Below are 13,558 nucleotides of genomic sequence, written 5' to 3' on the forward strand. Positions count from 1 at the left end.
GGTTCTAATCTTAGATTTCAGGCATGTCTATAATGTATAAACGAAGCGACGAAGTGGTGTGATCACCTAACTACCGTATCCGTTCTAATAACAGGACAATGTAATTAATAGTATTCCAAAGAAATATTCCCAGGAAGGTCTGACTAATCACCACTAGCCTCATTATTTATATTCAGACCAATCAACAATTTCATACGAAAACATTTCTTATACCTCACTCACTGTGTATATACCTCACTCGTTTTTCGTAGTCACGTTAACTCACGTGTGTCAGCATGGCATGTAATATTTCGTTATAACATGTGTGTCACCATGTGTGTCATCAGGATATACACGTAATTTGTTATTACTCACGTGTCGTCAGCGAACTCTGGTCGTTTCATTCTGTGACCGGCCTTGACCTTTAGCGGCAACTCGCTCGTCTTCAAACCAGGATAAGGGTTGTCACCTGAATAATTATTATTGACGTATAAAAAACATGAACATGTTACTACAACAGTACTTGAAAAAAAGCTTATCGTTAATATACATAACACAAACATCACGATCTTTAAAAGAATCGACACCATACCTTTTTGCAATGTAATACAATATGTTTATATATTGGGCTGACGCTACTCGAGGATGTGACTGTCTTACCCAGGGAGAAGATCTCCCACAGCACCACACCAAAGGACCACACGTCACTCTTCTCTGAAGCGTCTTTGGTGGACTTGAAACACTCAGGGGCCATCCATCGGAGAGGGATGCGCTCCTGGAACACAGATCCTACCTTAGAACGTCCTAGCTTAGGAACAATCCTATATTATTACTTAGATTCCCCTTCACCACTCCCCCCCCCCCCCCCCCCCCCCCCCTCCCTTAAGCCACACAAACTCCTCCCACCTCTCCTTCCTACTTACACCTAATAAACTCCTCCCACCTCTCCTTCCTACTTACACCTAATAAACTCCTCCCACCTCTCCTTCCTACTTACACCTAATAAACTCCTCCCACCTCTCCTTCCTACTTACACCTAATTAACTCCTCCCACCCCTCCTTCCTACTTACACCTAATAAACTCCTCCCACCTCTCCTTCCTACTTACACCTAATAAACTCCTCCCACCTCTCCTTCCTACTTACACCTAATAAACTCCTCCCACCTCTCCTTCCTACTTACACCTAATAAACTCCTCCCACCTCTCCTTCCTACTTACACCTAATAAACTCCTCCCACCTCTCCTTCCTACTTACACCTAATAAACTCCTACCACCTCTCCTTCCTACTTACACCTAATAAACTCCCTCGACCTCTCCTTCCTACTTACACCTAATAAACTCCTACCACCTCTCCTTCCTACTTACACCTAATAAACTCCCTCGACCTCTCCTTCCTACTTACACCTAATAAACTCCTCCAACCTCTCCTTCCTACTTACACCTAATAAACTCCTCCCAACCCTCCTTCCTACTAACACCTTAGAAAATCCTCCCACATCTCCTTCCTACTTACACCTAATAAACTCCTCCCACCTCTCCTTCCTACTTACACCTAATAAACTCCTCCCACCTCTCCTTCCTACTTACACCTAATAAACTCCTCCCACCCCTGCTTCCTACTTACACCTAATAAATTCCTCCCACCTCTCCTTCCTACTTACACCTAATAAACTCCTACCACCCCTCCTTCCTACTTACACCTAATAAACTCCTCCCACTCCTCCTTCCTACTTACACCTAATAAAATCCTCCCACCTCTCCTTCCTACTTACACCTAATAAACTCCATCCACCTCTCCTTCCTACTTACACCTTAGAAACTCCTCCCACCTCTCCTTCCTACTTACAACTTATCAACTTCTCCCACCTCTCCTTCCTACTTACACCTAATAAACTCCTCCCACCTCTCCTTCCTACTTACACCTAATAAACTCCTCCCACCTCTCCTTCCTACTTACACCTAATAAACTCCTCCCACCTCTCCTTCCTACTTACACCTAATAAACTCCTCCTACCTCTCCTTCTACTTACACCTAATAAACTCCTCCCACCTCTCCTTCCTACTTACACCTAATAAACTCCTCCCACCTCTCCTTCCTACTTACACCTTATAAACTCCTCCCACCTCTCCTTCCTACTTACACCTAATCTCCTCCCACCTCTCCTTCCTACTTACACCTAATAAACTCCTCCCACCTCTCCTTCCTACTTACACCTAATAAACTCCTACCACCTCTCCTTCCTACTTACACCTAATAAACTCCTCCCATCTCTCCTTCCTACTTACACCTAATAAACTCCTCCCATCTCCCCTTCCTACTTACACCTAATAAACTCCTCCCACCTCTCCTTCCTACTTACACCTTATAAACTCCTCCCATCTCTCCTTCCTACTTACACCTAATAAACTCCTCCCACCTCTCCTTCCCACTTACACTTAATAAACTCCTCCCACCTCTCCTTCCTACTTACACCTAATAAACTCCTCCCACCTCTCCTTCCTAATTACACCTAATAAACTCCTCCCACCTCTCCTTCCTACTTACACCTTATAAACTCCTCCCATCTCTCCTTCCTACTTACACCTAATAAACTCCTCCCACCTCTCCTTCCCACTTACACTTAATAAACTCCTCCCACCTCTCCTTCCTACTTACACCTAATAAACTCCTACCACCTCTCCTTCCTACTTACAACTTATAAACTCCTCCCACCTCTCCTTCCTACTTACACCTAATAAACTCCTCCCACCTCTCCTTCCTACTTGCACCTAATAAACTCCTCCTACCTCTCCTTCCTACTTACACCTAATAAACTCCTCCCACCTCTCCTTCCTACTTACACCTAATAAACTCCTCCCACCTCTCCTTCCTACTTACACCTTAGAAACTCCTCCCACCTCTCCTTCCTACTTACACCTAATAAACTCCTCCCACCTCTCCTTCCTACTTACACCTAATAAACTCCTCCCATCTCCCCTTCCTACTTACACCTAATAAACTCCTCCCATCTCCCCTTCCTACTTACACCTAATAAACTCCTCCCACCTCTCCTTCCTACTTACACCTAATAAACTCCTACCACCTCTCCTTCCTACTTACACCTAATAAACTCCTCCCATCTCTCCTTCCTACTTACACCTAATAAACTCCTCCCATCTCCCCTTCCTACTTACACCTAATAAACTCCTCCCACCTCTCCTTCCTACTTACACCTTATAAACTCCTCCCATCTCTCCTTCCTACTTACACCTAATAAACTCCTCCCACCTCTCCTTCCCACTTACACTTAATAAACTCCTCCCACCTCTCCTTCCTACTTACACCTAATAAACTCCTACCACCTCTCCTTCCTAATTACACCTAATAAACTCCTCCCACCTCTCCTTCCTACTTACACCTTATAAACTCCTCCCATCTCTCCTTCCTACTTACACCTAATAAACTCCTCCCACCTCTCCTTCCCACTTACACTTAATAAACTCCTCCCACCTCTCCTTCCTACTTACACCTAATAAACTCCTCCCACCTCTCCTTCCTACTTGCACCTAATAAACTCCTCCTACCTCTCCTTCCTACTTACACCTAATAAACTCCTCCCACCTCTCCTTCCTACTTACACCTAATAAACTCCTCCCACCTCTCCTTCCTACTTACACCTTAGAAACTCCTCCCACCTCTCCTTCCTACTTACACCTAATAAACTCCTCCCACCTCTTATCCATACGTAGAAGCTACATGAACACATTCGTACACCCCCCCCCCCCCCCCCCCCCCCCGATCTGCCGAGCTTAGTCCTTCGCATTTTCTTTCCGAGACCATGTATCTTTCCATACACCTTTAGTCCGAAGTGTTACCGACATCACAACAAACAAACACGACTCCCCGAATCTAGACCCCCCGCCCCCCTTCCTTCCACCCACCCTCCTGCTGGTGTCCGCCGCCTCGTCCTCTGCCCCGTCCGTCATGATGGTGGGGCCAAACCCGGAGATTCTCACGTCCAGCAGAAAGGTGAGCAGGATGTTCCTCGCCGCCAACCGCCGGTGTACGATCTGAGAGTAGAACATGTACAACGTGCATCAATATATCGATATGTATCGGTGGTGGTGGTAGTGGTAGTGGTGGTAGTAGTAGTAGTAGTAGTAGTAGTAGTAGTAGTACAAGTACATAAATAGCGACGTGCGTGTATGTATGCGTGCGCGCGTGTGTGGATATATGGCTGCTTGTACCAGTCCGGACTAATACCGATTTATAATGATAGCCTACTGAGACACCATGCCGAGGTTTAACATGAATAACACCACTCAGACAAATTATACTGACTCCGAGCCCACCAGTCCTTGTTTTAGGCCCTTAATGTCGAGTGCCAGGCAGGGTAACAAGTAGTACCATGTTTTTACGTCTTTTGGTATGACGAGGCCGGACAAGTTATTGAACTTTGATCAGCTCTGTATGATACCCACAGGTTTAAAATGAAAAGATTGTTGTATGACCATGATATCTGTCGTACCCCAACTTGAGCCAAGTACGCCATTCCTTGAACGACTCCATGCGCCAACTGAAACATCCGCTCCAGAACGTCATCACTCACTGACCCCTTCTGCTGGACCAGCCAGGTCCGCATGGGTCCCATCTCACAGTACTCCAGCACCATCACCGGACCCCCTGAAGTATAGACCCACATCTCACTTTAGTATTTGAGTGACCCATGAGCGGCTCACACAGCCCCTCATGGTTTATTCTCCCTGCAGTGTTTTATTGTGCGATCAGCAACACACACTCGTCGTTTATTTCTTATATAAGATGTCAACATTATGTACAGCCTTTAAAAGGAAGTTAATAAAATGTACAAGCTTTAAAACTATTTACCCGTTTTAAATAATGATGACTCCCTGAATACATTCCTACCTCGGCAATGTCGGGCAAGTCCATTAACGAGCAGGGGTCTAAGTGTGGTATTTCCCGAATATTCTTAACATTTTCACGTGGCTTATCTGTTCTTTTTCTCCCAGTACCAGTTGTTATGTCTCTCCCTCTTTTGGGTCAGGTCGTTCGGTTATTGCGTTTATTCTGGGACCATCACTAGACTCCCTGAAATATAGACCCCCTCTCACTGTATTCTAGGACCATCACTAGATTCCCTGAAATATAGACCCCCTCTCACTGTATTCTGGGACCACCAAGACTCCCTGAAATATAGACCCCCTCTCACTGTATTCTGGGACCATCACTAGACTCCCTGAAATATAGACCCCCTCTCAGTGTATTCTGGGACCATCACTAGACTCCCTGAAATATAGACCCCCTCTCACTGTATTCTAGGACCATCACTAGACTCCCTGAAATATAGACCCTCTCTCACTGTATTCTGGGACCACCAAGACTCCCTGAAATATAGACCCCCTCTCACTGTATTCTGGGACAATCACTAGACTCCCTGAAATATAGACCCCCTCTCACTGTATTCTAAGACCATCACTAGACTCCCTGAAATATAGACCCCCTCTCACTGTATTCTGGGACCACCAAGACTCCCTGAAATATAGACCCCCTCTCACTGTATTCTAGGACCATCACTAGACTCCCTGAAATATAGACCCCCTCTCACTGTATTCTAGGACAATCACTAGACTCCCTGAAATATAGACCCCCTCTCACTGTATTCTAGGACCATCACTAGACTCCCTGAAATATAGACCCCCTCTCACTGTATTCAAAGACCATCACTAGACTCCCTGAAATATAGACCCCCTCTCACTGTATTCTAAGACCATCACTAGACTCCCTGAAATATAGACCCTCTTTCACTGTATTCTGGGACCATCACTAGACTCCCTGAAATATAGACCCTCTCTCACTGTATTCTGGGACCATCACTAGACTCCCTGAAATATAGACCCCCTCTCAATGTATTGTGGGACCATCACTAGACTCCCTGAAATATAGACCCCCTGTCACTGTATTCTGGGACCATCACTAGACTCCCTGAAATATAGACCCCCCTCTCACTGTATTCTGGGACCATCACTAAGCTCCCTGAAATATAGACCCCCCTCTCACTGTATTCTGGGACCATCACTAGACTCCCTGAAATATAGACCCCCTCTCACTGTATTCTAGGACCATCACTAGACTCCCTGAAATATAGACCCCCTCTCACTGTATTGTGGGACCATCACTAGACTCCCTGAAATATAGGCCCCCCTCTCACTGTATTCTAAGACCATCACTAGACTCCCTGAAATATAGACCCCCTCTCACTGTATTCTGGGACCATCACTAGACTCCCTGAAATATAGACTCCCTCTCACTGTATTCTTGGACCATCACTAGACTCCCTGAAATATAGACCCCCTCTCACTGTATTCTGAGACCATCACTAGACTCCCATAAATATAGACCCCCTCTCACTGTATTCTGGGACCATCAAGACTCCCTGAAATATAGACCCCCTCTCACTGTATTCTAAGACCATCACTAGACTCCCTGAAATATAGACCCCCTCTCACTGTATTCTAGGACCATCACTAGACTCCCTGAAATATATACCCCCTCTCACTGTATTCTAAGACCATCACTAGACTCCCTGAAATATAGACCCTCTCTCACTGTATTCTGGGACCATCACTAGACTCCCTGAAATATAGACCCCCTCTCACTGTATTGTGGGACCATCACTAGACTCCCTGAAATATAGACCCCCCTCTCACTGTATTCTGGGACCATCACTAGACTCCCTGACCTAGACCCCCTCTCACTGTATTCTGGGACCATCACTAGACTCCCTGAAATATAGACCCTCTCTCACTGTATTCTGGGACCATCACTAGACTTCCTGAAATATAGACCCCCTCTCACTGTATTCTGAGACCATCACTAGACTCCCTGAAATATAGACCCCCTCTCACTGTATTCTGGGACCATCAAGACTCCCTGAAATATAGATCCCCTCTCACTGTATTCTAAGACCATCACTAGACTCCCTGAAATATAGACCCCCTCTCACTGTATTCTAGGACCATCACTAGACTCCTTGAAATATAGACCCCCTCTCACTGTATTCTGGGACCATCACTAGACTCCCTGAAATATAGACCCTCTCTCACTGTATTCTGGGACCATCACTAGACTCCCTGAAATATAGACCCCCTCTTACTGTATTGTGGGACCATCACTAGACTCCCTGAAATATAGACCCCCCTCTCACTGTATTCTGGGACCATCACTAGACTCCCTGAAATATAGACCCTCTCTCACTGTATTCTGGGACCATCAAGACTCTCTGAAATATAGACCCTCTCTCACTGTATTCTGGGACCATCACTTTGCCTACTGAAATATAGGCCACATACAAACTATGGATGACTTACAAACTTCGTTGTCTACGACAGCGCCAACCATTCTCAGGATGTTGCGGTGCTCGCCCACCTCATTCAGGTAATAGAGGATCTTGCCTTTCATCAGCTGGCTGTCTTCATCGTCATAGTTCTCTGAGGAGATATACAAAGTTCAACGTGAGTCAGTGAGTCACTCCGTAAACCTGTGAGTCCGTGAGTCACACAGTCAGCCCGTAAATCATTCAGTCAGTGAGTGAGTCAATCAGTCAGACAGCCAGTGAGTCATTCACTCAGCCAGTGATTCAGTCACTCAGTCAGTCACCCAGTCAGTGAGTCATTCAGTCATTCAGTCATTCAGTGAGTCAGTCACTCAGTCAGTCACTCAGTCAGTGAGTCATTCAGTCAGTCAGTGAGTCACTCAGTCATTCAGTGAGTCAGTCACTCAGTCAGTGAGTCATTCAGTCAGTCAGTCAGTCAGTCACTCAGTCAGTGAGTCTTTCAGTCAGTTCAGTCAGTGAGTCACTCAGTCAGTCAGTGAGTCATTCAGTCAGTCTGTTAGTCATTCACTCAGCCAGTGAGTCATTCACTCAGTCAGTGAGTCATTCACTCAGTCATTGAGCCATTCAGTCAGACTATGTAAGGTATACACGATATAGAAACAGTGAACGATTTAAATTATGTACCCAAGCATGCAGCAATGCCACGGAGTGTACGAAAACATTAAAGCAGTAAACCCCTGGTTTAAATCTGATGCAGTTGAAACACACGTTACGCCATGGTAATAGTTGTCATAGTAACCTTTCAGCATCTTAGCCACGACAGTCTCCGCGTTATTGCCTGCACGTGACAGGGTGGCCTTGTATATCTTGGCGAACTTGCCCTCGGTGATCAGCGTGTCGAGTACCAGTCTCTCTGAAGACAGCTGCGTTCCTATCGGGATGTCGTAATCGTTGCCACCGTACACATAGATGTCGTCATCAACGGCCTTGCCTCGTACCTGCGACCACGCATCGAGAAAAGGTTAATTATTAAATCAAATTGAATAATTTATCAAATATTCAATATTAATTTTATTGCAAACAGTCATTAAATTTACAAGTAAGTGTACGAAATAAATTTGAGATTTAAATGACATCTCGTTGATCGGACGGTACCGCTATGTTCAAATGCATGTCGGGAAGGCGTAGCATCACAATTTGTACGTTATTACTTCTGTTGAAAGTTCAAAATTAGTTTAAAACTGAATTGTGAGCATTTGGTACAAGAACGCATGGTAACATCAGAGATGAATTGTGGGAAACCTTTCTGGACATCCGGGCGAAGGCGACAGCTGCTTTGCCGCGAGGCTTGGCTTCCTTCTTGCCCACAATGATGGCCAGGATGCCGAGATGCCACAGAAGGAACACGGCGACCGCGATCACCACCAGCAGGATAACACCTAAATAAAAGATAAAACACCCATAGCCACTGACCGGTAGAGTGCGTGAGTGAGCTGAGTTTAAAGCCGCTTTGAACAGTATTTCAGTCGGGCGGTGATTCATGGACAGGTCGTGTACGTTCACCGCCGTTGTGAAACCACGGGCATGCACATAGTGCACCTATAGTTGATCAAGATTAAATAATTCACATCCGACTGATCATATTGTCCGTGAAAGAGGAAAACTGTCCATATGGCTACGTCGCAGCGGTCGACATGAACCATCGTTGTGGTATAAGGTGACATGTTGATTCCCCAAGTGACTCAGATGATACTCACACGGGTAGGCACTGACACACCGAGGGTCATAATCGGGACTAGCAAGCTAAGGGAGACAATTCACATGAAGGCGTGACGCCGAATTATTGATTTAAGGCGTTTAAGTACCACTGTGTTGGGCGTTGTGTAGAGGGTTAGAGTGTCAGGGGGTCATAGGGTCAGAGGGTCAGGGGGTCAGGGGGTCAGAGGGTCAGCGTTATACATTTACCCTGGATATGATCGTTGTCGGTACTATATACATATACCGTCTGTTCCTTAATCAATGTTTAAAACGTATATAAATGAGCGTCTGCCCAGAGAACGGAAGGTCGGTGGTTCGATCCCCGGCCGCGTTGTACCAAAAGACGTTAACATATGCCTGCCTGGTGTTCGGCATTACGGGGCTAAAAAAGGAGTCTCAGTGGGGTTTCCATATTGAACTGCGGCATGCACACATACACACACACATGTATGCACGGCGCATACAAACATGTATGCAAATGCAGCCATCTTGAACGAGACGTCAAACCCCACTTGACCTCGCCTCACCGTCTTCTGTGATCTGCTAAAACTACATTCTTCTTCATGCGGCGTTAAACCATACTTACTGATCGCCACGCCCGCCTTGCCCCCAGCAGTGAGGCCTGAGAACTCGGGGGCCGGTCCTGTGGACAGATAGTGGATAGTGTAGAAAGGATATTGTTGTAGATGATGCTAAACACAGGATATAGACCGGATACAGATAGACAGATAGTGTTGTATATGATGCTAAACACAAGGTATAGACAGGATACAGATAGACGGATAGTGTTGTAGATGATGCTAAACACGGGGCACAGACAGGATACAGATAGACAGATAGTGTTGTATATGATGCTAAACACAGGGTATAGACAGGATACAGATAGACGGATAGTGTTGTAGGTGATGCTAAACACGGGGTACAGACAGGATACAGATAGACGGATAGTGTTGTAGATGATGCTAAACACAGGATATAGACCGGATACAGATAGACGGATAGTGTTGTATATGATGCTAAACACGGGGTACAGACAGAATACAGATAGACGGATAGTGTTGTAGATTATGCTAAACACAGGGTATAGACCGCATACAGATAGACGGATAGTGTTGTAGATGATGCTAAACACAGGGTATAGACAGGATACAGATAGACTAATAGTGTTGCAGATGATGCCAAACACAGGGTATAGACAGGATACAGATAGACTAATAGTGTTGTAGATGATGCTATACACAGAGCACAGACAGGATAAAGGTAGACGGATAGTGTTGTAGATGATGCCAAACACAGAGCACAGACAGGATACAGGTAGACGGATAGTGTTGTAGATGATGCCAAACACAGGGCACAGACAGGATACAGGTAGACGGATAGTTTTGCAGATGATGCCAAACACAGAGCACAGACAGGATAAAGGTAGACGGATAGTGTTGCAGATGATGCCAAACACAGGGCACAGACAGGATACAGGTAGACGGATAGTGTTGTAGATGATGCTAAACACAGAGCACAGACAGGATACAGATAGACGGATAGTGTTGCAGATGATGCCAAACACAGAGCACAGACAGGATAAAGGTAGACGGATAGTGTTGCAGATGATGCCAAACACAGGGCACAGACAGGATACATGTAGACGGATAGTGTTGTAGATGATGCTAAACACAAGGTATAGACAGGATACAGATAGAGGGATAGTTTTGTAGATTATGTTAAACACATGATATAGACCGCATACAGATAGACGGATAGTGTTGTAGATGATGCCAAACACAGGGCACAGGCAGAATACAGATAGACGGATAGTGTTGTAGATGATGCTAAACACAAGGTATAGACAGGATAAAGGTAGACGGAGGGTGTTGCAGATGATGCCAAACACAGAGCACAGACAGGATACAGGTAGACGGATAGTGTTGCAGATGATGCCAAACACAGGGCACAGACAGGATACAGGAAGACGGATAGTGTTGTAGATGATGCCAAACACAGAGCACAGACAGGATACAGGTAGACGGATAGTGTTGTAGATGATGCCAAACACAGGGTATAGACAGGATACAGATAGACGGATAGTGTTGTAGATGATGCCAAACACAGGGTATAGACAGGATACAGACGGACGGATAGTGTTGTATATGATGCTTAACACGGGGTACAGACAGGATACAGGTAGACGGATAGTGTTGTAGATGATGCTAAACACAGGGCACAGACAGGGTACAGATAGACGGATAGTGTTGTAGATGATGCTAAACACAAGGTATAGACAGGATACAGATAGAGGGATAGTTTTGTAGATTATGTTAAACACAGGATATAGACCGCATACAGATAGACGGATAGTGTTGTAGATGATGCTAAACACAAGGTATAGACAGGATACAGATAGAGGGATAGTTTTGTAGATTATGTTAAACACATGATATAGACCGCATACAGGTAGACGATAGTGTTGTAGATGATGCTAAACACAAGGTATAGACAGGATACAGACAGACGGATAGTGTTGTAGATGATGCTAAACACAGGGTATAGACAGGGTACAGATAGACGGATAGTGTTGTTGATGATGCTAAACACAAGGTATAGACAGGATACAGACAGACGGATAGTGTTGTAGATGATGCTAAACACAGGGTATATACAGGATACAGATAGACGGATAGTGTTGTTGATGATGCTAAACACAGGTTATAGACCGCATACAGATAGACGGATAGTGTTGTAGATGATACCAAACATAGGGCGTCTACAGGATACAGATAGACGGATAGTGTTGTAGATGATACCAAACATAGGGCGTCTACAGGATACAGGTAGACGGATAGTGTTGTAGATGATGCTAAACACGGGGTACAGAGAGGATACAGATAGACGGATAGTGTTGTAGATGATGCTAAACACAGGATATAGACCGGATACAGATAGACAGATAGTGTTGTAGATGATGCTAAACACGGGGTACAGACAGGATACAGATAGACGGATAGTGTTGTAGATTATACTTAACACAGGGTATAGACAGGATACAGATAGACGGATAGTGTTGCAGATGATGCTAAACACAGGGTACAGATAGGATACAGATAGACGGATAGTGTTGTAGAATATGCTAAACACAGGGTATAGACAGGATACAGATAGACGGATAGTGTTGTAGATTATGCTTAACACAGGGTATAGACCGCATACAGATAGACGGATAGTGTAGTAGATGATGCTAAACACAGGATATAGACAGGATACAGATAGACTAATAGTGTTGCAGATGATGCTAAACACAGAGCACAGACAGGATACAGATAGACGGATAGTGTTGTAGATTATGCTTAACACAGGGTATAGACCGCATACAGATAGACGGATAGTGTAGTAGATGATGCTAAACACAGGATATAGACAGGATACAGATAGACTAATAGTGTTGCAGATGATGCTAAACACAGAGCACAGACAGGATACAGATATACAGATAGTGTTTTAGATGATGCTAAACACAGAGCACAGACAGGATACAGATAGACGGATAGTGTTGTAGATGATGCTAAACACAGGGTATAGACCGCATACAGGTAGACGGATAGTGTTGTAGATGATGCTAAACACAAGGTATAGACAGGATACAGACAGACGGATAGTGTTGTAGATGATGCCAAACACAGAGCACAGACAGGATACAGATAGACGGATAGTGTTGCAGATGGTGCCAAACACAGAGCGCAGACAGGATAAAGGTAGACGGATAGTGTTGCAGATGATGCCAAACACAGGGCACAGACAGGATACAGGTAGACGGATAGTGTTGTAGATGATGCTAAACACAAGGTATAGACAGGATACAGATAGAGGGATAGTTTTGTAGATTATGTTAAACACATGATATAGACCGCATACAGATAGACGGATAGTGTTGTAGATGATGCCAAACACAGGGCACAGGCAGAATACAGATAGACGGATAGTGTTGTAGATGATGCTAAACACAAGGTATAGACAGGATACAGACAGACGGATAGCGTTGTAGATGATGCTAAACACAGAGCACAGACAGGATAAACACTTCTTGTGTCTTCCATTTTTAGTCACTGTCAAACATGGGTGTTTCCTTATTTTGCCCGGCGGGACACAGCCGTTGAAGTGTATATCATAGTAAAAATCCTCTTCAATAGGTCTGTTAAAAATTAGTGGATAAAGAATATCTATTTTGTTCAACATGTTTCTTAAGTGCGCCGAAGTTCTGTCTCCGCATCCCCTCTCAACCTAAGCCCCCTCCGTGCAAGAGTGAGTGAGTGAGTATGGTTTTACGCCGCTTTTAGCAATATTCCAGCAATATCACGGCGGGGGACACCAGAAATGGGCTTCACACATTGTACCCATGTCGGGAATTGAACCCGGGTCTTCGGCGTGACGAGCGAACGCTTTGACCATTAGGCTACCCGACCGCCACCATCCGTGCAAGAACCAGCGCGATCTATG

The 13,558-nt window shown here is 45.0% G+C and overlaps 1 protein-coding gene across 1 annotated transcript in view; it reads right to left on the minus strand.

Annotated features, from left to right (window-relative positions):
• The window catches only part of LOC124126209, a 58,325-nt gene that overhangs the window by 3,680 nt on the left and 41,087 nt on the right, over positions 1–13,558 (minus strand). The window contains exons 14-21 of the mRNA XM_048391382.1: positions 9,660–9,716; positions 8,618–8,754; positions 8,115–8,313; positions 7,350–7,469; positions 4,490–4,644; positions 3,903–4,031; positions 640–754; positions 355–448 (exon numbers count right to left, since the gene is read on the minus strand). Coding sequence (XP_048247339.1) covers positions 355–448; positions 640–754; positions 3,903–4,031; positions 4,490–4,644; positions 7,350–7,469; positions 8,115–8,313; positions 8,618–8,754; positions 9,660–9,716 — 1,006 coding nt within the window. The remainder of the gene's footprint in view (positions 1–354; positions 449–639; positions 755–3,902; positions 4,032–4,489; positions 4,645–7,349; positions 7,470–8,114; positions 8,314–8,617; positions 8,755–9,659; positions 9,717–13,558) is intronic.

Source organism: Haliotis rufescens, unplaced genomic scaffold, assembly GCF_023055435.1.
Source record: "Haliotis rufescens isolate VD_foot unplaced genomic scaffold, xgHalRufe1.0.p SCAF_10, whole genome shotgun sequence".
NCBI classification, from domain to species: domain Eukaryota; kingdom Metazoa; phylum Mollusca; class Gastropoda; order Lepetellida; family Haliotidae; genus Haliotis; species Haliotis rufescens.